General features: G+C 33.0%; 1 protein-coding gene across 25 annotated transcripts in view; it reads left to right on the top strand.

Moving 5' to 3' along the window:
• Nucleotides 1-27825, top strand: part of ATF7IP (activating transcription factor 7 interacting protein) — a 112287-nt gene that overhangs the window by 62749 nt on the left and 21713 nt on the right. For 16 of the 25 annotated variants that reach the window (XM_072798932.1, XM_072798917.1, XM_072798918.1 and 13 more), the window contains 7 exons: nucleotides 1751-1834; nucleotides 3393-3538; nucleotides 5579-5716; nucleotides 14877-14942; nucleotides 22819-22892; nucleotides 23413-23501; nucleotides 25345-25980. In XM_072798932.1, the coding sequence (XP_072655033.1) occupies nucleotides 1751-1834; nucleotides 3393-3538; nucleotides 5579-5716; nucleotides 14877-14942; nucleotides 22819-22892; nucleotides 23413-23501; nucleotides 25345-25980 (1233 nt within the window). The remainder of the gene's footprint in view (nucleotides 1-1750; nucleotides 1835-3392; nucleotides 3539-5578; nucleotides 5717-14876; nucleotides 14943-22818; nucleotides 22893-23412; nucleotides 23502-25344; nucleotides 25981-27825) is intronic. The other 9 variants (XM_072798935.1, XM_072798928.1, XM_072798929.1 and 6 more) reach the window with 1 other exon arrangement.

Genomic DNA, 27825 nt, shown 5'->3' with positions numbered 1-27825 from the left:
TTATAGCAGAAACTATGAATGAGGACAGATTCTAAAAAAAGACAGTCTTAACCTACGTCTTTGGATGAGTTTCAGGCATCTCTTGAAGTACTTGAGATTATGTAAAAGATGTCTATGTACATGGGCCTTTGATTATTATTCTGGGTTAAAGCAGATCCACTCTCAGATTTTATAGAGGCTTTGTGAACAAAAAATTAAACATAGGGGCCTTGTTCCTTTCTGTAGAACCATTTTTCTTATCCCAAGTTCTTTCCACTAAATAAAACTCACGTATAAATTTTAATTCTATTTTAAAATTCCAATAACTGCTTTAAAGTGTTGAAAATCTAGCCATTTCTTCCAAGCATATCTGGAAAATGGGAATTGGGTAATACGGGGTTGTTGAGAAAATGGAAGAAGTTCAAGCTAAGTTTGATCTATTTATAAGAGGAGAGGGAGCTAACATACACATAAAAGAGATCAAATTGGCAGGCCAGTTGCTCTGCTGTGTTATGGCTGATCTGGCTTGTAGTTACTCTGATTGGAGCCATAATTATGTTTTTTGAGTGGAGCAATAATTTTTCAAATAAAAAGCAACCCAGTAATTCAATGTCTCTGGATACTCTGGGGACTAGGAAGCTCAGGAGTCACCATCCTCAGTATTCCAATCAAGAGGATTTGGAAAACTATATAGAAAAAATTGCTTTATAATGAGTTTGGAATCCACAAGGAAGCAAAAGAAATTTTCATTTCATTGAAACTGGAGTTGGAGGGATGAAATCCTAAAATATTTCTAATGAGTATAATTAAATGGAAAGTTAATTTTATAATATTTATTTTATATATTTTCCATTTATTTATTTTTAATACTTTATTTTAAAGTTTAAAAATAGTTTTAGTAGGGGTGCCTGGCTTCTAGAGAAGAAATGCCATTTCAGAATCTTTGTATAATGTTATATTCCTTGTGATTATGTATTTAATTTTGGTTGCAGAATATGATGAAACAGCATGCTTTATTGAAACCCCTGGGGAGCGAGCCAGTTGCAGTGGGGAAGTTGAACTTTTGTTATCTTTATAATAGCTTATCCATTTCTATTTTACGAACTATCTTACAACTATTAAAGTAACTTAGTGATTTAATGTGCCTGGTTAAAATGTTAGATGTTTTGAATTTGGCAGTACTTTGTAATTTTTTTTTTGAAATTATCACTCTCGTATTGCAGTTTTAATAGTTCAATGTAATGGAATCTAAATGTTTTACAATAGATTTTAGTTATCTACTATTGACAGTAAATTACTAAGTAAGATTCTTTTAAAATTTATACTGTTAGTTTTTCCATGTTTAAGAGCTTTTTATGAATTTGTAGGAGCATTTTTTAAAAAAGATTTTATTTACTTATTTGACAGAGAGCCAGAGAGCACAAGCTGGGAGAATGGCAGAGGGAGAGGGAGAAGCAGGCTCCTCACTGAGAAGGAAGTCCAATAACACAGGGCTTGATTCCAGAACACTGGGATCATGACCTGAATTGAAGGCAGACACTTAACTGCCTGAGCCACCCAGATGTCCCTGTAATGTCATTTGAAAGTGGACTTGGTCATTCATTTCTACCAATCCATGCCATGCTCCCTTTTTAGTCCTAAAATTTCATATTTTGAGACTGATTTTGTAGAAGTTTATTGACTGGATAGATAACACTAAAATTATAAATTAGAATGAGCTGCTGTGAATTCTAATGGAAGTAAGATTTCCTTTTCCATTTTTTTGTTATAGCAGAAGTAGAAACTAATGAAAAGGACAGCAAACCTGAGGAAGAAGAGCAAGTAATAAATGAAGATGAAAGACCTTCTGAGAAAAGTAAGCATGTACAAAAAACCTGAACTAGTTTAGAAAAATAGTAATTCATTGTTTCTTTTTTTAAGGCTGTGTAATATATTTCCTTTCTATGAGATGATTTAAAAAGTTTGTGGTTTTAGTAAACATAATTAAATCATTTTGTTATTGCTAACCCAAGGATTTTTAAAATTACTATTTTATATACTTTAGTATTTTATTTTTTTATACTTTTCATTATTCTATAAGAAAGATGTTTAATATTTAATAAAGTACTACCTTAATGTATTGAGGTAGATTGTTTTAGATTTATGTTTAGAGCGTGAGACTATAAAAATTTTGTCAGGGGTGATAGAAGTCAATGACAATCCGTGTCTGTCTCCTTAAGTTTCCTAAGTTTCACAGGAAGGAGGACTTGATGGGACTGGGTGTCGTTAGGTTTATAAGATTATCATTGGACTAGAAGTCAGTAAACCTAGGTTCTGTGTCTCCTTGTCATTCTGGTTTCCATGTCTGACTATATAAGTTATGATTGTAAGAGAAGTCCTAGAGTAGAACTGGATTTAAAAGTAGGCATATAGATACATGGATATAGAGAAAAGCGAAGAGGGATACTTATGGTCACATAAGGATGTTTCCCTTTAATAAGTAGAGATTTTAGTATTTTTATTTTTTATATATTGAAAAAAAAAACAGATGATCTCATGAATGTTATCAGTATTTGAAATATAAATTTTCTAAGTGAAGATCTTTGAATATCTTTACCAAATTTACTTTTATAATGATAGAAATTTTATTATTTTTATTTACTTGGAATTCATTATGATATGTTAAGAATAACTAGCCTTGAGTGCCTGGGTGCTCAGTTAATTAAGTGTTTGACTTGTGATTTTGGCTCTAGTCAAATTCTGAGAGTCTTAATTTGAGGGTCCTGGGATTCAGCCCTCTGTTGGCTCCCTGCTCAGCAGGGAGTCGGCTTGAAATTCTCTTCTCTCCCTCTGCCCCTCCCCCTTTGCAAGTATATGAGTTTTTTTCTCTCTCTCAAATAAATAAATCTTCAAAAAGAAAAAAGAATAACTAGTCTTATGTTATTTTCCTAAGGCTAATAATTAAGAATTTTTTTTCTAAATTTACTGAGAAAAAAATGTATTGAAGAGGAAGAATTAAATAATTAAATCTTTGTACAGTTAGAAATCTATGACATGAGAATGAGTATTACATTTTATCAGAGGACTCATGTTCACTATTTACCTAAGGGAATGAATATGAGATTATTTCTTCTAATCTCATATTGATATATTAGGTGATTCTCCATCTTAATATACTTCCAAGGAAAGAATGTTTTATGTTTATGTTATACATTGCTTAGTCATGAGGGAGTTCTTGTGTAGCATATTGAAAATCATTTCAAGTTCAGAGTTTAAAAGTTACCTATCCACTTTTCTAATTTCAAAAATAATTCATAAAATAACTGATTGAAATAATATTATGATAGTTAGAAATAATATTTTGTTGAGAACAGAAAAGAGGCATTAGGGTCTATAATGCAAACCTGACTAATCATTATACTTTTTGTTCTGAGGTGAATTTTCTAGAAGAAAACGTTCTAAATCAGAGGACATGGACAATGTACAGTCTAAACGTCGTCGATATATGGAAGAAGAATATGAAGCAGAATTTCAAGTGAAGATTACAGCTAAAGGAGATATTAATCAGAAGCTACAAAAGGTATTACAGATTATAAGTTAAAAACCATATTAAATAAAAAGCATGACTGTTTTTATTCTTTTAGGTTTTTGATATTATTTTGTATTTTACTGACATTTAGGTTTTTCATAGAACTTGAAGAAAGTGGTTGATCTTATTATTCTTAATTTAATTTTAAAAACTTTCTGATTCTTAAAGAGTTCATATTTTTTTCTTTTATATTGAACTTTATTTTTTTAAAAGATTTTATTTATTTATTCATGAGAGACACACAGAGACAGAGAGAGGCAGAGACACAGGCAGAGGGAGAAGCAGGCTTCATGCAGAGAGCCTGACATGGGACTTGATCCCAGGTCTCCAGGATCATGCCCCGGGCCGAAGGCAGGCGCCAAACCGCTGAGCCACCCAGGGATCCCCTATATTGAACTTTAGTGGAAATATTAGAGTCTTATATTTTAATCTTCTTCATAATCTTTTTTACTTAATCTTTATTATAAGCTGATTTCATGGTTGTAAGTTCCTACTTTGTAAATCTTTGTTATGTTCTTTAGGCTCACTGTTAAAAAAAGTAGAGACAGAGCTTTAGAATGACTAGGGAGGGATCCCTGGGTGGCGCAGCGGTTTGGCGCCTGCCTTTGGCCCAGGGCGCGATCCTGCAGACCTGGGATCGAATCCCACGTCGGGCTCCCGGTGCATGGAGCCTGCTTTTCCCTCTGCCTGTGTCTCTGCCCCCCCCCTCTCTCTCTCTCTCTGTGACTATCATAAATAAGTAATAATAATAAAAAAATTAGAATGCCTAGGGAAAGGAAGAATTTAAAATACAGACTTTGAAAACATCTGCCTATATCTATTAGACTAGAGTTAGATAGAAATAAAAAAAAATATATATATATTTTTTTTTTCCCAGAATGTGTTAACAGGTGTTTATGACAAATGCTTTTTAAGAGGAATATGAAAGTTGAGTGAAATTAATTTTTTATAGTCTTAAAGATTTAATGATAAAATTATAAATAACAGGTTTTAGACCAGTGTCCTTCTTCCACTGATATACAGTATATTCACATGAGAAAAAGGCAATTAATTTGTGAGGCAATAAAAAGGTGCTGTTTTGGGATCCCTGGGTGGCGCAGCGGTTTGGCGCCTGCCTTTGGCCCAGGGCGCAATCCGGGGACCCGGGATCGAATCCCACGTCAGGCTCCCGGTGCATGGAGCCTGCTTCTCCCTCTGCCTGTGTCTCTGCCTCATTCTCTCTCTCTCTCTGTGACTATCACAAATAAATAAAAATTAAAAAAAAATAAATAAATAAAAAAAAGGTGCTGTTTTTCTTTAAAAGTTTGCTTTTAAAATTTGTCATGTGGAAGTAACAGTGCTTATTTAGTCCTTTTTTTTTAAGATTTTAATTTTTTTTGTTATAGATCCATAAGATTATGTAAATTGTAAGGTATTTAAAAGTATTTTATAGAAATTTCATAGTGCAGTGATATTCTTAGTGTCTCACCAAAATATCTGCAACAGATTAGAAATTTTAAAAACTGGTCCTTTAACTGACCTCCTTTGAATCACAGTAGAAGGTGTTAGAAATAAATATTAAAACTTCAATTTAAAATTATTCATAAAATTTCACCTTCTGGAAATTATAATCTCACCCTCTGGAAATAAAAAGATTTTATTTATTTATTTGACAGAGAGTGAGAGAGTATAAGCAGGGGGAGCAGCAGGCAGAGGGCAAGGAAGAAGCAGGCTCCCTGCTGATCAGGGAACCTGATGGGGGCTTGATCCTAGGACCCTGGGATCAGGATCTGAGCCGTAAGGCAGACGCTTAACTGATACTGAGCCACCCAGGTCCCTGGAAATTTTGTTTTTATGTAATTCTATCATAGTAGATATATATGTAGAAGTAGAGGCTTTCAGCAGATAACATTGTGTTCTGAATGCTGGCATGTTTTCACATTAAGCTAATCAATACATTAGTACTGTCTTATTAGTCCTTAAGAATGTTTACTGTTTACTGCTTGCTAAAATGTCTTCCTTGCTGTAAAAAAGAAAAATATTTCTCTTTAGGTTGTACAGTGGTTGCTGGAAGAAAAATTGTGTGCGCTACAGTGTGCTGTATTTGATAAGACTTTGGCGGAATTAAAAACACGAGTTGAAAAGATTGAATGTAACAAGAGGCATAAAACAGTTATTACTGAACTACAGGTTTGTATACTGATTTGAATTGTATACCCATGTGTCATTATTTTTATAACTTATTTTTGGAGGTACATTTTCAAAGTTAATTACAGTTAAATTACATTTAACTGCTAAATATTAGAAGTAAAAGGAGTCACCACTAGTTTGCTGGGACTGCCATAAAAACAGTACCATAAACTGGCTGCTTAAACAACAGAGAAGTACTGTCTCTTAGTTCTGGAGGCTAAAAGTCTAAGATCAAGGTGTTAGAAGGATTGGTTCTATTTGAAGGCTATAAGAAAGAATCTCTTCCATGTGTCTCCTAGCTTCCGATGGTTTACTGATGGTTTTGAGCATTCCTTGCCTTATAGAAGCATCACCCATGACTGGTTGTCTTCATATGGCACTGTACTTGTGTTTGTGCCTAAATTTCCCCTTTATATGAGGATACGAGTTATATTGTATTGGGCCCACTCTACTCCAGTATAACCTCATCATTACTAATTATCTTTGTAAAGACCTCTCTTCCAAATTGAGTAATATTTTGAGATACTTGGGATTCAAACTTCAATATATGAACTTTTCAGATATATGATTCAACCCATAAGAGAGCCTTCGTCACTGAAGAAAGGCTGATATTTTTTAGCATAAGTAGCAAAAATATTTATCGTGATTATTTTTATATTAACCCTTTTTCTGCCATGGATCTTGGGTTGTATTAGTTTATATTTGTTTTCATTTTTTATTAAATATAACTCCACATATTCATATAGTGTCTGAACTTCTAAATAACTGAAATGAACATGATAACATGCTGTAGTAATTCATTTTATTCCAAGACTAAGAAACTGGAAGTTTTTCTCACTACATTCATACTGTCATAAGTAAATGTGTGGTTTCTACTAGGCTGTCTTAAATACGAACATAGTCTATAGATGCTGAGTTTGCAAACCACTTATAGAGCCTTACTTTATATGGAAGGAAAAGTGGTCCATGAAAACAAAGTCACTGTATTCTGGTTATAAAATAAATTGCAACCAAACGTGACTAGAATTTATGTATTATATTTCTTAGCCTAAAAGTTATTTTCTTGGTTTCATATTTTTAATTTTGTTTGAAGTGTGACTTTTTATTTTTTTATTTTTTTTGAAGTGTGACTTTTTAAATAAGATCTTTGTAGTAATTTTGTAATGTACCATTTAGGACATTACTAGTCATGTTTCTTTTATTTTAGATCTAATAATGAAAGTATTGTTTAATTTTTAAACTTTATTTTACTCATTTGTTGAGAGTTTTGAATTAGAATTTTAAAATGTTTGAAGACTTAAAAGTGATTTTGTTGTTTCTCATTTTGTGCTTTTAAGATCTGAGACTTTGACTTCCGTATTCGCATGTCACATGCAAGTCCAGATCTCATAACACTCAATAAACTTTTCACTTTGATATTTCTTGGTAGTCTCAGAATCTGAATCCTTTAAATCCTAAACCAGTCTTTTCTCCACAAATAAATCCCCATGCCATTGTTCCTCTTACTTGTAATTCTTGAATTCTTAGAACAATCTTCAAGGAATATCTTCCCATTTTTCTTCTCATTGATAATTTTTTAGTTCTTGGAAATTGATTTCTCTCAATCATTTCACATATACAGTGGGATGCCAAATTAACTTGTTAAATTTCTTACTAAAGTCTATCTTTTGCTTGCTTTCACTTTTCACAAGGCCCAGGTCCACTTACGGGTGGATTTTTTCTGTAAAGATTAAGTATAGTACTGTAAATATATTTCCTTTGTTCAATTCCTTGATTATAGCAACAGCCTTTTGCATGATTACTCTGGTTCTACAGGCCTTGCTGGTCCTTCCCAACCATTGTGTTCACCTTTTTAAAACACTGTTTCATTCTTCTCCATATAGTCCAGATTCCTCAAATCTTATTTATTTTTGTATTTTTAGTTTTTTTGGATCTCCTTTTTTGGATCCACTTTTCCTAATACCTACCAGTTGCTACACTACTCTACAGAATATCAATGTTCATAGTATTTTTATTTTAGGCTTTCAGTTTCATATTGTTTCTCCCATTACTTAGCTATAAGGATCTGCCCTTACTATGCCATTTACTTAAATTTTACTGAGCTCAATTTAGTCCTCTCTTTTTGTGTTGTTCTAATATTTAGTATTTTATGGAAATAAAATTCCAATAACAAAATAACCATTCGAGTTTACAATTCAGTGGCATTCAGTTCATTCACATTGTTGTGTGATTGTCATCTCTATCTAGTATAAAACATTTTCATCAAGCCAAAAGAAAACCTTATGTTACTCCCTGTTTTTCTTTCCCCTAGTCCTTGGCAACCACTAATTGACTTTCTGTCTCTGCTGATTTACCTGTTCTACACATTTCTTATGAACAGAGTCCTACAATATGTGACTTTTTGTGTCTGGCCTCTTTCTCTTAGCATAATGTTTTCAAGGTTCATATACAATGTAGCATGTATCAGTACTGCATTCCTTTTTATGGTTAAGTAGTATTTAATTATATCTGTATGCTATTGAAAATATTTGTGTGCTATTGAAAATAAGTAGGTATTCAAGATGTTAAGTGTAATCTCCAGAGTAATCACTAAGGAAGAACTAAAATATATATAGCTGTGTAATATTATGGGTATGTATTATATAAATAGTTGACTCAAATAATACAGGGATTGTGGTGCTGATCCCCTCCCCTGGTGTAGTTGAAAGCCTATTTGTAACTCTTTCTCTCTTTTTGGTTTTTTTAAAGAGAAGTAGGAGAGATGCAGTAGTGGGGAGCTAGAGAGAATCTTAAGCAGGCTCCATGCTCAGGAGATCATCTCACAACCCTGAGATCATGACCTGAGCTGAAATCAAGAGTTGAATGTTTAACCTGCTGAGCCACCCACATGCCCTGTCCATGTATAACTTTTGACTCCTCCAAAACTCAGCTACTAATACCCAATTTTTAATGCATTCTTTATTGATGGGCATTTGAGTTGTTTCTAACTTTTAAGCATTGTGAATAGCCCTGCTATGATCATTTGTGTACAAGTAATTTTTGAAGACCAGTTTTCAAATCTTTCAGGCATATACGTAGATGTGGGTGGCTTTGTGGGTCATGTGGTAATTTGTTTCACTTTTTGAAGAACTAACTAATCAGCTGTCTTCTGGAGTAGCTACATCATTTTACATTTCCAATAGCAAATTGTGAGAGTTCCTTGCTAACACTTGTTATTTTCTCTTTGTTACTGTTTTTATTATATTTGAGTGTGAAGGTGGTATTTCATTGTGGTTTTGGATTGCATTTTCCTAATGATTATTAATGTTGAACATCTTTTCATGTGTCTGTAGAACATTTGTGTATCTTCTTTAGAGAAATATTTATTTGTCCTTTGCCCATTTTTTTCTAATGCTTTTATTTATTTTGTATATATTTTTTTATTGGAGTTTGATTTGCCAACATATAGCATAACACCCAGTGCTCATTCCATCAAGTGCCCTCCTCAGTGCCCATCACCGAGTTACCCCAATGCCCAGCCCACCTCCCTTTCCACTACCACTTGTTCGTTTCCCAGAGTTAGGTGTTTCTCATGTTCTGTGACCCTCACTGATATTTCCCACTCATTTTCTCTCCTTTCCCTTTTATTTCCTTTCACTATTTTTTATATTCCCCAAATGAATGAGACCATATAGTGTTTGTCCTTCTCCACCTGACTTATAATACCCTTCAGTTTCATCCACGTTGAAGTAAATGGTGGGTATTTGTCGTTTCTAATGGCTGAGTATATTCCATTGTATACATGCACCACATCTTCTTTATCCATTCATCTTTCGATGGATACCGAGGCTCCTTCCACAGTTTGGCTCTTGTGAACATTGCTGCTATAAACATTCCTTTACCCATTTTTAATTTGGGTTTTTTGCCTCTTTGTTGTTGAGTTATAAGAATTCTTTACATATTTCAGGTATTGAACACTTAAGATATATGATTTATAAATATGTTCTCCTATTCTCTAAGTTTTCTTTTCGCTTTATTGATAACGTAATGTACCTTAATGCATAAAAGTTTTAAATTTTGATGAAGCCTATAGACAGCATATAGTTGGATCATGGTTTATTATCCACTCCTGCTGAAGTCTGGCTTTGGATTGGAAGGTTTCATCTACTTACTTTTATTCGAAGTAGCTATTGATAAGGAAAGACTTCTGTTTTTTCTTCTAGTCTTTTTGTTTTTTAATTCCTCATTACTGCCATCTTTTGTCATTGATACATATTTTTTTCCTCTAGTGTACCATTTTGTTTCCTTACATGTTTTCTTTTTGTGTATTTACTTAATTTTTTCCTTAGTGATTACTCTGGAGATTGCACTTAACTTCCTTTTTTTTTTTTAAAGATTTTATTTTTATTTATTCATGAGAGGCACAGAGAGAGAGAGAGGGAGAGGGAGAGGGAGAGGGAGGCAGAGACACAGGCAGAGGGAGAAGCAGGCTCCTTGCAGGGAGCCCAACATGGGACTCAGTCCTGGGTCTCTAGGATCAGGCCCTGGGCTGAAGGTGGCACTAAACCACCGAGCCACCCGGGCTGACCTGCACTTAACTTCCTAAATTTATACCTACTTATTTTCACTAAGTATACAAAACTCTTTTTTCTCTACAGCTCGGTCCTGCTCATATTTGCTGTTAACTCTCACTGCTGGATTTTTTTTTTTTTGATACATCTATCAATATCTATATCTATATATCTATATCTGTATCTATATCTATATCTATCTATATATCTGTATGTATATTATATATCTGTAACAAACAAAAGATATATATGTATGTGTATGCGTATATATATCTATATATATATAGAGAGAGAGAGAGAGAGAGAGACCATGTATACAAGGGGAGGGTTAGAGGGAGAAGCAGAGAGAATCTCAAGCAGGCTCCACACCCAGCACGGAGCCTGATGCAGGGCTGGATTTCACTATCCTCAGATTATGACCTGAGCCAAAATCAAGAGTCGGATATTTTTTTTTTTTAATGATTTTATTTATTCATAGAGACAGAGGGAGATATAGGGGTAGAGACACAGGCAGAGGGAGAAGCAGGCTCCATACAGAAAGTCCGACGTGGGTCTCCATCCCAGGTCTCCAGGATCACATCCAGCTGCAGGCGGCGCTAAACCACTGTGCCACCAGGGCCGCCCAAGAGGTCGGACATTTTAACTGACTGAGCCACCCAGGCACCCTACTGCTGAATTTTTTATTTCACTTATTATACTTTCTGCTCTAGAATTCTGTGCTTTCTTTCTGGCTCTTTGATATTCTGTTTGGTGAGACATTGTTTTCCTGGTTTTCGTGTGTGTGTGTGTGAGTATGTGTGTGTGTTTTTAAGTTTAGCTCTTTGAACAGATCTTCAATTCATTTAAAGCCTTTGTCTAGTGAGTCTAATACCTGAACTGTCTTTCTTTTCATTATTTTTTCTGCCAATGGCCAGTACTTTCTTATTTCTTGTTTCTTTGTATGCCTCCTAATTTTTTGTTGTTGAAAATTGCATATTTTGAATTATTGTAATGTGTTAGTTCTGGGAGTCAGGATTTTTCCCCCCATTACCCAGAGTTTGTTGTTTGTTGTTTTGATGACTTTTCTAGACTATTTTTGGTAAGTATAGATTCTTTGTTTTATGTGGACACTGAAGTTTGTATTTCATTAGCTGAGTGTTCAGGTGATGTTCTGACAGTTACCTTAAATGCTTGGAGTAGAATAAAGAAAAAAGAAAGAAGAAAAAGAATGCTTTCCCAATCTTTGCAGATTTACTCCTTCAGTACAATTTACTCTATTCAACTTGGCCTTATCCTCACTTCCTGCTGGCTTAAGTGAAAGTTTAGGGTCTTTTCAGGCCATTTTAGGCTTTTCTTTCCTGGGCATTTGCATAGTCTTCTTGATTTAAGAGCTTTTAGAGTCGTTTTATGCCATGTGTCACCTTTACCAACCTTTTTTCCTCAGGCTTTTCTATCTATTGCTTATCCAAATTGTTGTCCTTTGCCCCAGGCTGCTCTGCCAATACCTTTGCCTTTAAATCTTTTTAGGGAGAGCTGTCTGAGATGCTGCTCCAGCCTTTAGAATTATTCCAATTGGGGGAAACAAAGGCTGTCCTTTGTGTTTGGTCCTTAAGGGAGTTGCCAGTGAAGATAAGGTCCATATGCTTCCTGTGGCACTAGAGCCTGAAGCAGGCATTCTGTTATCTTCACAGCTGCTGCTGCTCTGGGTGTGGGGAATAATGAATCCACAATCTAAAAGACAACACTGTTCTCTTACTGCAAAGTAGCAGCTTTATTTTCCCCCAAGTGTTTCCTTGGCTATTCTGAGTTTTTTGAAGTAGATCCCACTTCCACGCCCAGTGTAGAGCCCATCATGGGGCTTTAACTAATGACCTTGAGATCAAGACCTGAGCTGAAATTAAGAGTTATATACCAACTGAGCCACGCAGGTGCTCCACTGTTCTGAGATTTTGAGTAGATTCTAGAGTTGTGCAAACATTGATTCTAACAATGCTTGTCAACTCTTTAGTTGCTTTTAGGAAGGGACTGAACCCTGAGATAACCTACTCAGTCATTTTTGGTGATGCCGCTCTGTTCCAGTATTTTTATTATTACTTCTGAGTTCTCCAGTGTCTAAAGCTTATATATCACATACTCCACCAAGTAATTATATAGTTTGCTTAATTATTTACTGTTTCTTGGTTACACTTGACAACAAACGTTTTGAAAATCCAACTTTATTTATTTATTTTTTTTTGAAAATCCAACTTTATATATATTCTGTATCATTCCACAGCAGTTGATGAATACATCTTCCTGATTTGCATATATATATTCATTTATTATATTTGACTGACTTTGGCAAAATCTAGTATGAGTTTTATAAAATTCAGAATTAAAACATTTGAAAATAAACAAATTGGGTTTAGATATTTTGCTGTCAGGAATAATATAATTACTAATTTTAGTATTAGTGTCCTTTTTTTTAAAGACAGCATTTATTAAAAGAATACATTTTTAAGAGACTCATGATCCTTTTGCAATACTGTAAAACTTTACTATATATTGAAAAATTTGGTGAGAGTAGAATTGTGTTAGGTAGAATTTAGAAGAAAGTTCAGAAGTTCTCTTTCCTGATAAAATTTTTAAAGTATAAATTTCTCTAGATACAGGAAAGTAGATTTTTATTGATTTTCATAGTTATTCTTTTTCAAAATGGGCTAGTTTGGAATTATTGAAGATCATTTTTAAGGTCTTAATAATTGTGATATGACTTTTATCCATATCCTTTTATTAAAGCGTATTTTAAATTATTGGCTCCTTTTATGTGTACTAAACATATTTTACAGTAGCTGAAAATAATTTTCAGCATTGGAATATCTTATATATTACTGTAAGGGATTGGATTGGTTGCTTCCTGAATCATGAAAAAGTTTTGTGAATTTTTACTTTTTCAGAGATGTTAAATTGTTAAGTAAATCTCAAGTTATTTCCATGATTTTAATTATTTTTTAAGTAAAAGGTTGTATAATTTTTAGATTGTATATTTCTGATGCATTGTCAAGATGAGAATTATAGTAACTTCTAAGAAAGTCTTAAAATGCAGAAAGTTGTCATTTGCTGTGGAGTCAGTTGCAAATGTGTAATAAAAATCGAAGTTATCAACAAATATTTAGCTTTTCTACCCCCTCTGAGACCGTAGCTCCCCTAAAACATATTTCCGGGTAATTTGAGACAGGAAGTAAAAATGGAAATTCTCCACTTTCTAGATAAACAGTGTAATTAAAGTACTGCATATCAAAACTGTAAGTTAAAGCCACAGCAATATTCAAAGGGAAATTCACAAATTAATTAATTAATTAATTAATTAATTGATGGAAATTTACAATTTTAAATTCATTACTACTAAATAGGAAATTAAAAGAATATTATATGTTCATCTCCAGTACTAGGAAAAAACAATTGTAAACTAAGCCCCCACAAGGAAGAAAGAGTTAAATAACAAAAAGCCTAGCCCTTTTTGAATGTTGAGCAATGAGGATAAAACTTTATTTTTTCATGAAGATTTAAAAGTAGATTAATTTTTGAAATATAAATAGTTAGTACAAATAAACTACATAAGGATTCAAAAAGGAGACAGCGGTCCAGAGGAGATTCTTTAAGGTAAGAGAACTTTATTATATATAACTTTATACCTATGAAGTCCATTTTATTTAGTAAGGAAGTAGAAAGCCGAAGTTATATGGAACTCTGTTCAAATTATAACTCATATCATATTTAGTAGTTGTAGAAGTATTTACATTGAAATTGAGACCAGGGTAAAGACGTCTATTATCTATGCTGCTATTTAGAGTTTTGTTGGCAGTCTGCACAATAAAATAATGACAGGAGAAAGAAATTAAGAGTAATGATGGGAATGCAATAGAATTAACTTGGCAAACTGATGAAAAAGATTTAGAAACTACCTGATTGAAGAAAAACATTACAGTAGGTTTTCTATACATCAACAAAGAACAATGAGAACATTTGAGAAAAAGGTTTCATATATGGTAGATATTTAAAATGAATAAGTAAAGAATAAACCAAAAAGAAAATTTCAACACCATAAGACAGAAAAAGAAAATTTGAGTTAATAGTAATGTACTATGTTCCTAGATAGGAAGACTAGATTTCTCTTAAATTGTACAGATTCAGAATACTCAAAATTTTGGGTGGACTGTTTTTTTTTTTTTTATGGAAGTGGGAAAGCTGTTAGCATACCCTGGGATACAATATTTCATTGGTTATGATTTATAAAATGCTATTTTAAATAGTTTTAACTGAAAATAACTTTTTGAACCCCTGCCCCCTCCCTGCAATAAGTAAATCTGTAGCTGCTGAATTCAAGAAACAGTTTTGAGTAATGGATATATGTGTCCATTTATTCGTTAGCTTTTTTTGAGTTGATGATTAACTTTTTTTTGATGATTAACTTTTTTTCCCTGGTGATTATTTCCTAAGAAGTTCCTTGGTATGTAAAGCAAGGAAATCCCTAGTTTGCCTAGTTGGCTGAAATAAGGCTCTTTGTGGGTTTCTTGTAATATATGAATGAGTTCCTTTTTAGTACCATGATATTACTTGATTTCTATTTCATTTTTGCTTTTTCTTTTTAGGCCAAGATAGCCAGGTTAACCAAACGCTTTGGAGCAGCCAAAGAAGATCTTAAGAAAAGACAAGAAGTAAGAATTTCTATTTTTGCCTAATTAATAATTAGCTCTAAGTGGTAATCTTAGGAAATGGTCAAAGTCTTAGGAAAGTCTTTCTTTATTATAGGTCTGAAATTTGCTTTCATACTGTGCACTTCCTGTATGTTCTTTCTGGAGCTATAGCTCTAGCACTTTAACTCTTTTCTAATCCTGAGTTACTGTTTTCATATATCAACACTTATATTAATCTATTTTTGGCATTTTAGAAGTTAAATTTTCATTTCATTTTTAAAGTTATCTTTTTGGGATCCGTCTTACCATATTTTTTTCTTTTTACATTCTTGCTAGCGTCCTAGTCTAGTTTCTTATTTCCTCCGAAGTATGTTAGTGTTCCATTACCTGGAGTAGCCCTCTTCTCTTCTTTCTTCCTCCACACAGTTAGGTCCAAACATCATGGCATAACATAAACTCCAATATATAGTCTACCTTTAGCTTTTGGTTATTTCCTCAGTTCTGTAATACATATCTTTAATATATTGCTAATGTATTGCATTATAGTTTTTAGTTTAATTTCTTTCTTTTCCTCTGGATTTTTTTTTTCTCTTTGGGCAAATTACATTTCTTTATGTTAAGAGCTCCATTGCCTGGCACTTACTAATTGCCAATAACAATTATTTCAGTAGTAATCATTATTACTGTAGGATTTTTCTGTCTTCATTTATTTTGACATCTTCTTTACTTAACTTTAAAGTTATTTTGAAATAATTATAGATGTACAGAAAGTTGCAACAGTAGTACATACACTCCTGTGAAGTTTTCACCTAATTTCCCCCAGTAGTGAAATCTTACATAACTGCAGTATAATATCAAAACCAAAATACTGATAACAATTCTATTAAGTAGTCTATGGACCTTATCATTTCTCACCAGTTTTTACATGGATTCATGATGTGTGTGTGTGTGTGTGCGCACACATGCATGCATAATTCTGTGCAATTTTATCATATATATAGGTTTATGTAATCTTTACCACAGTCAAGATCTACAACTGTTCATATTACAGTCCCTGAAAGGTTTGTCATGGAGAGCTCTAAGTATTATGGAAACAACAAGTACTGTATTAATTCCCAAAGATTAGAAATATTAATTTGAATAATTAGGGTGTGTGATGCTTGAAGGAAAGTATTGAGGTGGTCTTCAGTCTTTCAAATTCTTTTCCTTTCTTAATTAGCTTTTGAGTAAGGCCAGTTTTACATGCCCAAAGTGGAACATCTATCTACTCATTCTTGTTAATATTTTCTTTTTGTGAGAGACATTTCTAGAAATCTCAAGAATTTGTTCTTTCCTGTCCTAATTCTCTTTAATTATGGTATCCATTATAATTTTACATCTGTGTCATGCTAAGTTTTAAAAACAGAGATAAGAATGAAAATTTAAAACTTTAGTTGTCTCCCATATTAAAATAAGTAAAGAAACAATAGTACTTTAAGTGCTTTTCTTCTATTTAGATTTGCTCTTTGGTCCTGTCTTATTAACCAGTTAAAAGCAAACCCCACCATGCAGGTTTGTATTGAAATATATTCTATTTTAATTTTTAAAAGAGCAGAAAATCCTCAACGCAGTTTGCTATTAAGTCCACATTTATAATCTAATCTGTTACTGTCTTATGACTGATATCTCTAACTTATATGCTTTCTAGTTCTTACTATAAAATAAATGTAAAGGGATCCCTGGGTGGCTCAGCAGTTTGGCACCTGCATTTGGCCCGGGGCATGGTCCTGGGATCCTGGGATCAAGTTCCGCGTCGGGCTCCCTGCATGGAGCCTGTTTCTCCCTCTGCCGTGTCTCTGCCCCCCACCCTCTCTCTCTGTCTTTCATGTGTCTTTCATGAATGAATGAATGAATGAATGAATGAATGAATAAATAAATAAATAAATAAATAAAATCTTTAAAAAAAGTAGAGATATTCTCATCTTTTATGAAAAATCAATGATGTAATTGATTAAATTTTTAGATTAAATCTAAATTCTATATTTTAATTTTTTACTGAATTTTAAAGATTGTTTTAATTGTGCTTTAAACACATAACCTAAAATGTATCATTTTTAACTTCACAGTTCAGAAGTATTAACTATATTAACATTGTGTAAAGATCTTTAGATATTTTTCATCTTGCAAAATTGAAACTCCATACTATAGAACATCTCCCATTTCCTTTCCCCTCAGCACTTGATACTTTTTGTTTCTATGATTTGACTACTCTAGATGTCTCATAAGTGAAATCATATAGTATTTGGGGTTTATTTGTTTGTTTTTTGGTGAGTGTTTCATCTGTATAATAGCATGTAATAAGATTTCCTTTTTAAAGGCTGAATAATACTCTACTTTATGTATATAATATATACCACGTTTTCTTTATTCATGCATTTAATGATGGATATTTGGGCTGCTCTCATCTCCTGGCTTTTGTAAATAATGCTACAGTGAACATTTGTGTGCAGGTAACTCTTTGAGATCCTAGTTTCAAATCTTTTGAAAATCTACCCAAAAGTGAAATTGCTGGATCATGTGGTAATTCTGGTTTTAGTTTTTTGAGGAGCTTCCATACTGTTTTCCAAAGAGGTCACACCATTTTACATTCTTACTAACAAGGCACAGGGTTCCAATTTCTCCACATTCTTGCTAACGGTTATTTTCTGTTTTGTAATAGTGGCCCTGCTAATGGATGTGAAGTGGCATTTCATTTGAGTTTTGATTTGAATTTCTCTAATGATTAGTGATGTTGAGCATCTTTTCAGATGCTTGTTGGGCATTTTGCATATCTTTGGTCAAGTGTTTAGGTCCTTTGGCCCCACCTTTTTTAAAAAAGATTTTATTTATTTATTAATGAGAGACACAGGCAGAGACATAGGCAGAGGGAGAAGCAGGATCCCTATGGGGAGCCTCATGTGGGACTCAGGAGCCTGATGTGGGACTGGATACCAGGACCCCAGGATTACAACCTGAGCCAAAGGCAGATGCTCAATTGCTGAGCTACCCAGGTGCCCTGGTCCTTTGCCCATTTTTAAATCAGGTTACTTGTTCTTAATTGTTAAGTTGTAGGACTTCTTTATATATTCTGGATGGATATTAACCCCTTACCAGATACATGATTTGCAATTAATTTCTCCTGTTCATTGGTTTCCTTTTCACTCTGTTCATTGTTTCCTTTGATGTGTAGAAGCTTCTAAGTTTGTTGTAACTTCCTTTGTTTTGCTTTAATAGCCTGTCCTTTTGATGTCATATCCAAGAAATCATTGCAAAATTCAACATCATGAAACTTTTCCCCTATATTTTCTTGGAATTTTTAGTTTTGGTCGTATATTTAGGCTTTTGATTTATTTTGAATTAATTTTTGTATATGGTATAATGATCCAGCTTCATTCTCTTGTGTTTGGATATCTAGTTTTCATATCTTTAGTTGAAAGACTTTCTTTTCCTCATTGTGTAACCTTGACATCCTTGTTGAAGACCAGTTGACCATGTAAGTGAGAAGTTTATTCCTGGGATATTTATTTTGTTCTGGTGTGCCTGTCTTTATGCCTGCACCACTGTGTTTTGATTACTGTAGCTTTGTAACATGTTTTGAAATCAGGAAGTATGAAGCCTCCAACTTTGTTCTTCTGTTCCAGGATTGTTTTGGCAATTCAAATCCCTGGAGATTCCATACAGATTTTAGAATGCTTTTTTTCTATTTCTGCAAAAAATGACGTTGGATTTTGATAGAGATTACATGGAAACTTTTAATCACTTTGGATAGTATGGACATTTGAACAATATTAAGTGGTCAAGTCCATGAACATGGGATATCTCCATTTATTTGTATCTTTTATTTCATTCCACAGTGTTTGTAGTTTTCATTTGAAAGGTCTTTTGCCTTCTTGGTTAAGTTTACTACTAAACATTTTATTCTCTTTCATGATATGTTATTTTCTTAATTTCTTTCTCAGATTTTTCATTGTTAATATATAGAAATAGATTTTTTGCTCGACTATAATTTTTTATAACTTAATTATGTAACTTAACAGTAATAGTTATTATGTAATTATAACAATTATATAGCACATATTTTAATATTTATTATTATTATTATTCCTATTATTATCCTGCACCATTACTGAATTCATTTGAACTTTATTTAATGGATTCGTTAGTGTTTTCTGCTATAAGATCATGTAATCTGAAGCAGAGAAAACTTCACTTCTTCCTTTCTAGTATGGTTGCCTTTTATATTTTTTTCTTGTTTAACTGCTCTGGTGAGATCTTTCCAATATCATGTTGAATAGAAGTTGGTGAGCATGGGCAACCTGCCCTTGTTCTTGATCTTAGGAGGGAGAGCTTTAATTGATTCACTGTTGAGTATGATGTTAGCTATGGACTTTTGACATACAGTCTTTTGATATTGGAGTAGTCTCCTTCCATTCCTAATTTGTTGAATGTTTTTATTTTATGATGAAAGGGTGTTGAATTATATGAAATGCTTTTTCTACAACAGTTGAGAAGATCATGTAGTTTTTTCCCCTTCATTTTGTTAATGTGGTGTTCAGTTGATTGATTTATACATTGATTTTTCATGTCAATCTCTCCTTGCATTCCAGTGATAAATCTTAACCTGGTCATGTTAATACGCTGGTGAATTTGGTTTGCTAGTATTTTGTTGAGAATTCTTACATCTATGTTCATCAGGGATATTAGGCTATAGTTTTTTTTTTTTTTATTGTGGTATCTGGTTTTGGTATCTGGCTATACTGGCTTCATAAAATGGGTTTGGAAGTTTTCTCATCAGTTCTTTGGAAGACTGCTGTTAATTCTTTAAGTGTCTGGTAGAATTCTGCACTGAAGTCATCTAGTCCTTGGTATTTTTTGTTATTAGAATGTTTTTGATTACTGATTCAGTCTCACTACTTGTATAGATCTTGTTCAAAATTTTAATTTCTTTTTGATTGAGTCTTGGTTGTGTATTTCCAGAAAGCTGCCAGTTTCTTCTAGGTTACCCAGTTTGTTGCTGTATAATTGTTCATCGTAGTTTTTTGTGATCCTTTTTTATTCTGTGGATCAGTTGTTGCCTTGTCTTTCATTTATGATTTTATTTATTTATGTCTTCTTTCTTTTTTTCATAGGTAATGTAGGTAAAGTTTTGCCAATTTGTTGATACTTTAAAATGCCAACTCTTAGTTGATTTTTTTTTCCTATTGACTTTGTGTTCTCTGTTTTGTTTATTTCTGCTATAATCTTTATCATTTCCTTCCTTCTCCTGAGTTTAGTTTGTTTTTCTTTTTCTAGTTTTTTGAAGTGTTAAGTTAGGTTGTTGATTTGAGATCTTTCTTCCTTTTTGGTAGAAACGTTTACCACTATCAGTTTTCCTCTTAGTACTACGTTTGCTGCATAAATTGTTCCATAAATTTGGTATGTTGTATTTTTGTCTTAAGATATTTTCTAATACTTCTTATGATTTCTTCTTTAATTCATTAGATTTTTAAGTGTGTTTTAATTTCTACATATTTGTGACTTTTCCATTTTTCATTCTGCTATAGTTTTCTTTTGTTCCATTGTGGTTAGAAAAGATTTTTTTTTTTTTTTTTTTTTTTAGAAAAGATATTTGATATGATTTTCATCTTTATAAATTTGGTAAGGTCATTTTATGACCTAATATATGATCTGTACTAGAGAATGTTGTGTGTGCACTTGAGAAAAATTTGTGTTTTTCAACTGTTGGGTGAAAATTTCTGCAAATGTCTGGTCCATTTGGTCTTTGGTATTGGTTCAGTTTTGCTATTTCCTTATTGAATCTTTCTCTGGATCATCTACCCATTATATAGAATGATATACTAAAGATTCCTACTATTATTGTGTTGCTGTCTGTTTCCTTTTCAATTCTGTCAATGTATATATCATTTGGAGGTTTTGATGTTATGTGCACAAATGTGTATAAATATTGTATTTGGTCAACTGATGCTTTTACCGTTATATAATGTCCTTTTTGTCTCTTGTGACAATTTCTTACTTCGGCTCTCTTTTGTATTATGTAAGATATTATATATGTATAATTTCTTATCTGAAGAGTCTTGGCTCTTTCTACTCAGAAGCTCTCCACTGACTTCGGTCTTCTGTATTACAGTTTTGGTTTTGTAAGGCATAATTTTGGACATCTCTCTACTGTCTGTTTGTGCTAGTGTGATTTTTCTGATGTTGTACCAAACCAATAGGCTCACTTTATTTCTCATGTAGCCCCCAATCATCCAACATATGCCTCTTCCTCCAAGTCAGGTAGAACAGAAACCAGTGCCTTGGACAGTCTACTGAAAAGCAAGAATATTGCATGAAAGTTTCATTCTTCTCTCCTTTTTAAAGGAGAAGCCACAGTGAGGAGTTTTGATTGTGCTGCACTGTATCTGGGGTGTTTGGGGTATGATGGGTAAATGAAACAGACTTTCCTGCACACTACAATGCACCTTTTCTTTGCCTTGCTACTTCTTGGGGGTCCTATAACCTCTTAGACTAGTTTCTTGAATTCTGACAAAGGAAATTTGGTCTATCCTGTGGAAAGAGGGTGTTGGTCTTCCTATTCTGCCATCTGCTGATGTCACTACAGTGTAGAACTTAAGGTCTTCCATCCAGTGACCATACAGTATCCTAAGTCAGTTGTATTTAGTTTATTTATTATGCTTTTTAACACCTTTTTCTATTTTTCTCTCTGAAATGTTCTTTATCTTCATCTTAACTGTTTTGGATGTAATGATTATTCAAAGACCTATTTGAAGATGCATTTTCCTCAAAAACTTTTTTTTAAAACTTTTTCCATTGGTACTGCACTGTTAACTTTAACTTGCTTTTCTATTTGTTTAATATGTTTTTGTCCACAGGAAGATTTTAAGCACCTGTAGAGCAATTCATTGTAATTTTATCTCTTATTTTCTCTATACATATAACTATAATGCTATAGCTGCTGGTTAAAATTATTCTTTTATCCTATAAAAAGCATCAGGATTTGTTGATTGAAAAGAATAATTAGTGGCATCTGCTGATATGATCAGAATTTATCACATTTGTTTTAATATTTATTAATGTTATTACACTTAATCAAGTCTTGAGCAGTTATTTATATTTCTTAATTTAAGAAATATATGATGATAGTGTAATTACTGATGGAGGCCCAAGTAATGGTAATTAATGTGTATAAGAATTCCATTTCTATATTCCTTGTGTTTTGGAGGAAAAGGCTGAAGTTAGTTGATACTTAAGTTTAGTATTGAGATACCTTTTTATGAAGTTATAACACATAGTGGCAAGTAGTTTTTATAAGTAATAGTTGTAAAAATTATTTTAATTTGAGAAATTTGATTTGTGACCCTAGGCACCACTTAATTGGTAATCAACTATTTCTGGGTAAGAATAAATATGTACTTTGTTGAGTTTCTTTTGGTAATTTGGTGTCAGTAATGCGTAGTATGTAGGAGGCATTCACTAGATATTGAATGACTATGTATAGTTATTCTTTAGATTCAAATTATTAATATTTACTGAACCCTTACAGCATGTGAACCATTTTCACATTCTTTATTTGCTTATCTTAAAAAACGAGGCATAGGAATTATTATATTAATCTTTCATACAATAAGCAGTTGTTTCAGTGGATTAAGTAATTTAAGTGGCAATGCCAAGATTCAAATTCTTGTCTCATCTAGTAATATTTTCAGGAAGTAACAGATAATATATTGAGAAAGCATATAAGGTTTTTTTTTTAATATTGTATTGGTTTTAGGTGCACAACATAGTAATTCAACATTCATATATGTTATGAAATCACAATAAGTCAAGTTAAGATCTGGTGTATTGGGTTTTATTTTACCTGGGTATTTTTCTTCCCCAGAATCCACCAAACCCACCGGTATCACCAGGAAAGTCTGTAGTTGACATCAACAGCAATAACAATGTGCCGTACAGGTGAGAATTGTAAACAGTCTGTCAAATTTATAATTATAGGAAAATTTTAGAATGTATTCTTATTTATTTTTGTAGAGATATGTATTTGGAGTATACTGGATTTAGATTTTCTTCTTTTTTGTTATATTGTTCATTTGTTGTTACTGGCTTTGCTAATTTATTATAAGGCTTTCTTTGGTCGTTGAAGATTTCTTTAACCACTTATACTAAATAGTATTCTTTCATAGTAATTGAGAAATGCTTTGATCAAGGGTGTTAAAAGCTAATGTCTGCAGATGTACATAAAAAGTAAAAGTGTTGAGAACATTAGAATATAAGAGACAGACTCTTCCTTAATTCCATAGACCCCAGCATGCTGAAGTCTATGTGCTGTCTTTACCTTTGTATTCATTGGCACTTTCATGCCGCCATACTCAAGTCTTGCCAGCCTTTCTCCTATCAGCCACCGCTTTCAGTATTCATAAATTGAGGTGCTCCTGAATGACATTTTCATGACTATTTGTGTGTATATATGTTGTAGAAATGCAGGCACAGTGAGACAGATGCTGGAGTCCAAGAGGAATGTAAGTGAGAGTGCACCACCATCCTTTCCAACCCCTGTGAATACAGGTAATATTTTTTAATACAAAAATGACATTTTCTTAGTAATCGAAGGTTTTGGTTGTCTTTTCTTACGTCTTTTTGCGATTGATATGATCTAAGGAAATGAGCGTATTTATCTAAAATTAAATAATTACAAAATTTTATCAAAAAAACCAGGAATACAGATATACATGAAAATACAGAAAGTCAAATCTCTAGTGTTTCTCAAATTTTCTAATTTCTGTATCCCTGTGTAATCTTAAAATAATATAAAGAATCCCAAAGAGCTTTTGTTTTTGTGGCTTATGTTGATATTTACTGTAGTAGAAATAAAACAAGTTTTTAAATGTTTACTTAAAAATAACAGACCTGTATCATGTAACACAAATAACCTATTTGAATGAAAAATAACTTTTTTTTTTTTTTTTAAAAGATTTTATTTATTTATTCATGATAGACACAGAGAGAGAGAGGCAGAGACACAGGCAGAGAGAGAAGCAGGCTCCATGCACCGGGAGCCTGACGTGGGATTCGATCCCGGGTCTCCAGGATCGCGCCCTGGGTCAAAGGCAGGCGCTAAACCGCTGCGCCACCCAGGGATCCCGAAAAATAACTTTTTCAAGCTTAAAACAATTAGAAGAGTTATTTAGGTAGTGAGCGGTACTACCTTGAGTAGTGTGAGCTACCTTGAGTTTTGTACTGAGGCATCAGAAGTTTTACTCACCATCAGTGCAAATATTTACACGTTGAGAAAAATCAAGTAATATCTTATTATTTTTATAAAACAATTTTGACATTGCCACCTCCCTGAAAGGGTCACAGTTATCCCAGGTGTCCCCCTGGATAACACTGAGGATTGCTGTTCTAGTGTGCCTATGATTTTGGAAAGAGGACAGAACAATAAGAAAGAAATTTGGTCATCAATTTGAAACCTCTTCAAATGAGAATAAACAAATAGTGGAACCAAAATTACTATAAAACTTCCAGGGCAGCCTGGGTGGCTCAGTGGTTTAGCGATGCCTTCAGCCCAGGGCGTGAACCTGGAGACCCGGGATGAGTCCCACGTCAGGCTCCCTGCGTGGAGCCTGCTTCTCCCTCTGCTTGTGTCTCTGCCTCTCTCTCTCTCTTTCTTTCTCTCTCTCTGTACCCGCCCCCCTCCAGGTCTCTCACAAAAAAAAAAAAAAAAAAAAATCTGAAAAAAAAAAAAAACCCCAAAAAAACAAAACAAAAAATTTCTAGTGGCTAGCATTTTTGTTTCTCTGGTGTTTGGTATCAATTCCCTTATTTCTTAATTCATCACCCCTCTTTACCCAAATCATATATATAATGTCACTAGAGTGTCAGTAGAAGCAGCTTCTCCATACTAGCTCCTGTCAGGTAATTTAGTAAAACTTGATTCACAGAGGTTTCACACATGGTTCAAGTGATAAAATACCACATCCAAGCTTACTTCATTCATTAATAGTGATGACTCTTTCTAGATTGTCTGTTTGAGTTTATATTTTGTCAGTGTCCTAAGGCATTTGTGTTTTTAGGGTAGTTTCAAAAATGTTTGTACAGTTTTACCAAGTTTTCAGTCATTTTTCCGTTAATCTGAAGTGATGATAGTAATTTTCAGATACTGTTTTGACACTGAGATAGCAGTCTTCCATAATAATCATAAGCCATGTGCCAAACATAGGTGCAAAAATACTTCTATCAATTTAATTCCAGGAATTTCCAAAACTTCAATCTGGAAGAAATTTTATTATGAAAGATTTGGCTATATCTACTGTAGTAGATATAGTCATTAAATTTTATCTTGTTGAATTATGCTTGCTGATAAATGAAGACAGCCATTTAAACTGATACTTCTTTTTTCTTTTTGTAGTTTCTTCAACCAGTCTTGTCACTCCTCCAACTGTTGTCAGTAGTCAACCTAAATTGCAGACTCCAGTGACTTCTGGTTCTTTGACAGCAACATCAGTTCTTCCTGCACCCAACACAGCTACAGTAGTTGCTACTACTCAGGTGCCTAGTGGAAATCCCCAACCTACAATCTCTTTACAACCTTTACCAGTGATTTTGCATGTACCTGTTGCGGTATCCTCCCAGCCTCAACTCCTGCAGAGCCATCCAGGGACTTTAGTGACTAATCAACCATCTGGCAACGTTGAGTTCATTTCTGTACAAAGCCCACCTACAGTGAGTGGTCTTACCAAAAATCCGGTATCCTTGCCAGCCTTGCCAAACCCCACTAAACCAAACAATGTTCCTTCCGTGGCCAGTCCCAGTATTCAAAGGAACTCTCCTGCCAGTGCTGCACCATTAGGGACAACGCTTGCTGTACAGGCTGTTCCAACAGCACACTCTATTGTACAAGCCACAAGGACTTCTTTACCTACAGTAGGCCCATCAGGACTCTATAGTCCATCAAATAATCGAGGTCCCATACAGATGAAAATTCCAATTTCTGCTTTTAGTACTTCATCTCCTGCAGAACAGAGCACTACTACCCCAAGAATTGGTAAGTCACTGTGTAGGCTTAAGAATAGAAATGCAGGCATGTTAATGGCCTATTTTAGATAATTGAACATTTGTGTGTATTTTTGGAAGTGGCTATCTTTATTTGAAGAAGAAAATAAGTAGAATATCCTAGAAATTAATTTTAGTATATTTTTAGTTACCTAAGAAATAATATTACGATGATATTTGAAAATTTATTTTGAATGAAAAGTTAGAATTTTAATTTAGCTTTTAGTAATTTTTCGTAATGTAGGTGAAATTTTTCATTCAGGCTTTCAGGCAAACATTATGAATTACTTTTATAATATGTTTGGCAGAAGAATCTGAATAGAACACATTTATTTTAAAGTATATAATTTACATAATATATGCTTACATGGGCAAATGACAAACCACATATCTTCCCTACCATTTGTTAAAATCCTTTGTGCATTCATCACTCACATCTTACAAATTTGAACAATTTAAAAATAGGTTCTTCCCTCTCTAATTTCCTATAAAGTGATTGCTTTTTGTTTTCTCTATAAAAGAAAAATATAAAATATTTCCCCCGTGACATATTACATGATTTATGTTTGCATATGTCTGTATATTTTCCAGTATTGCAAAAAGGAGAAATTGATTGTACCTGTATTTAAAATCTGTAAAATTCTGTCTTCCTTGTTCTTAAGAAGCATACATTTTGTATGCATTCTTGAATTTTTTTATTCTTTATTTCTGGCTTCACACTTAACTCCCAATTGAAAGATCGGCAAAAATGTGTAATGTGTAATAGTGAAATTGCTGCTAGTATCTCTTTTACTGACATAGTAACTATGAAATATAAGAAACATTCAAATAAGAAACATTCTAAAGTACAAAATTTGATAAGTGAGATATACAAGCATTTTGGTGTTTTAAATTTCTCATGTAGGCATTAGTAGTATACTTGCCCTCTGAGTATATTTTCTTATATAAAACAGTGATTATAGTATTTCATAAGGTTGTTGATAGTAAATGAGTGGATGATCAAAATTAATATCAGACAGGAGCTAAATATTAACCTCATACAAATTTACATCTGGGATATAAGAGGAAATCTGAAATTTTATATAAAAATGAAATTATTAATATTTAAAATGTAAATACTTGCATGGTACAACAACAATATTTGTTAGTCCTATCTGCTACCACATTACTCTATAGTAGACACTCCTATTCATGTTTGCAGCAGTGAAGATGGTTACTTTTAACCGAGGTCAATGAATGAGCAAGATTTTGGGGGGTTACTTCATTTTTATCTAATTTCTTTTTCTTCTAATCCTTAGTATTTTTTAATATGTCAGGTAGAAATTGATTTCTCATAGACATGTGATTTTGGAGTTTTTTATCCTTATGTAATATTGAGTCTAAGTTGAAACAATTTTTAATTCATGGTCACAAGATAAGATATATCCTTAAGCATAAAACTTGGCCTGAAAGACCATGGCTTGAAAAGAAATAAATAACTTAAAAGATTTTGCTAAGTTTTGTGAATGCTCATACCCTAAACACTTCTATGGATATCAGAGTTATATATCGATTATTCTGTTTTCTTAAAATTTTTATGACCATTTGTTGACATAGAGGGTATATTTTCCCCAAAATTGATTAGCTCTAATGTACTCTATTAGTCATAGTGTCAGTCTGTTTTGTATTTATTTATCTGACTGTTCTTAATTGTGTTTGTATGTAAAACTAATAGTTTTCACAATCATTCTTCATCTGTATATCATTATACTTTTGCGATGATATATACTTAAACTTTTGTATTTTACCATATATTTACTTAACATATTTTATGTACTCTATTGTATAAATTAAGGAG

This window comes from Canis lupus, chromosome 25, assembly GCF_048164855.1.
Source record: "Canis lupus baileyi chromosome 25, mCanLup2.hap1, whole genome shotgun sequence".
Lineage (NCBI taxonomy): Eukaryota > Metazoa > Chordata > Mammalia > Carnivora > Canidae > Canis > Canis lupus.
Note: the sequence above shows the minus strand (reverse complement) of the source record. Positions and strands in the feature narration are given on the sequence as shown.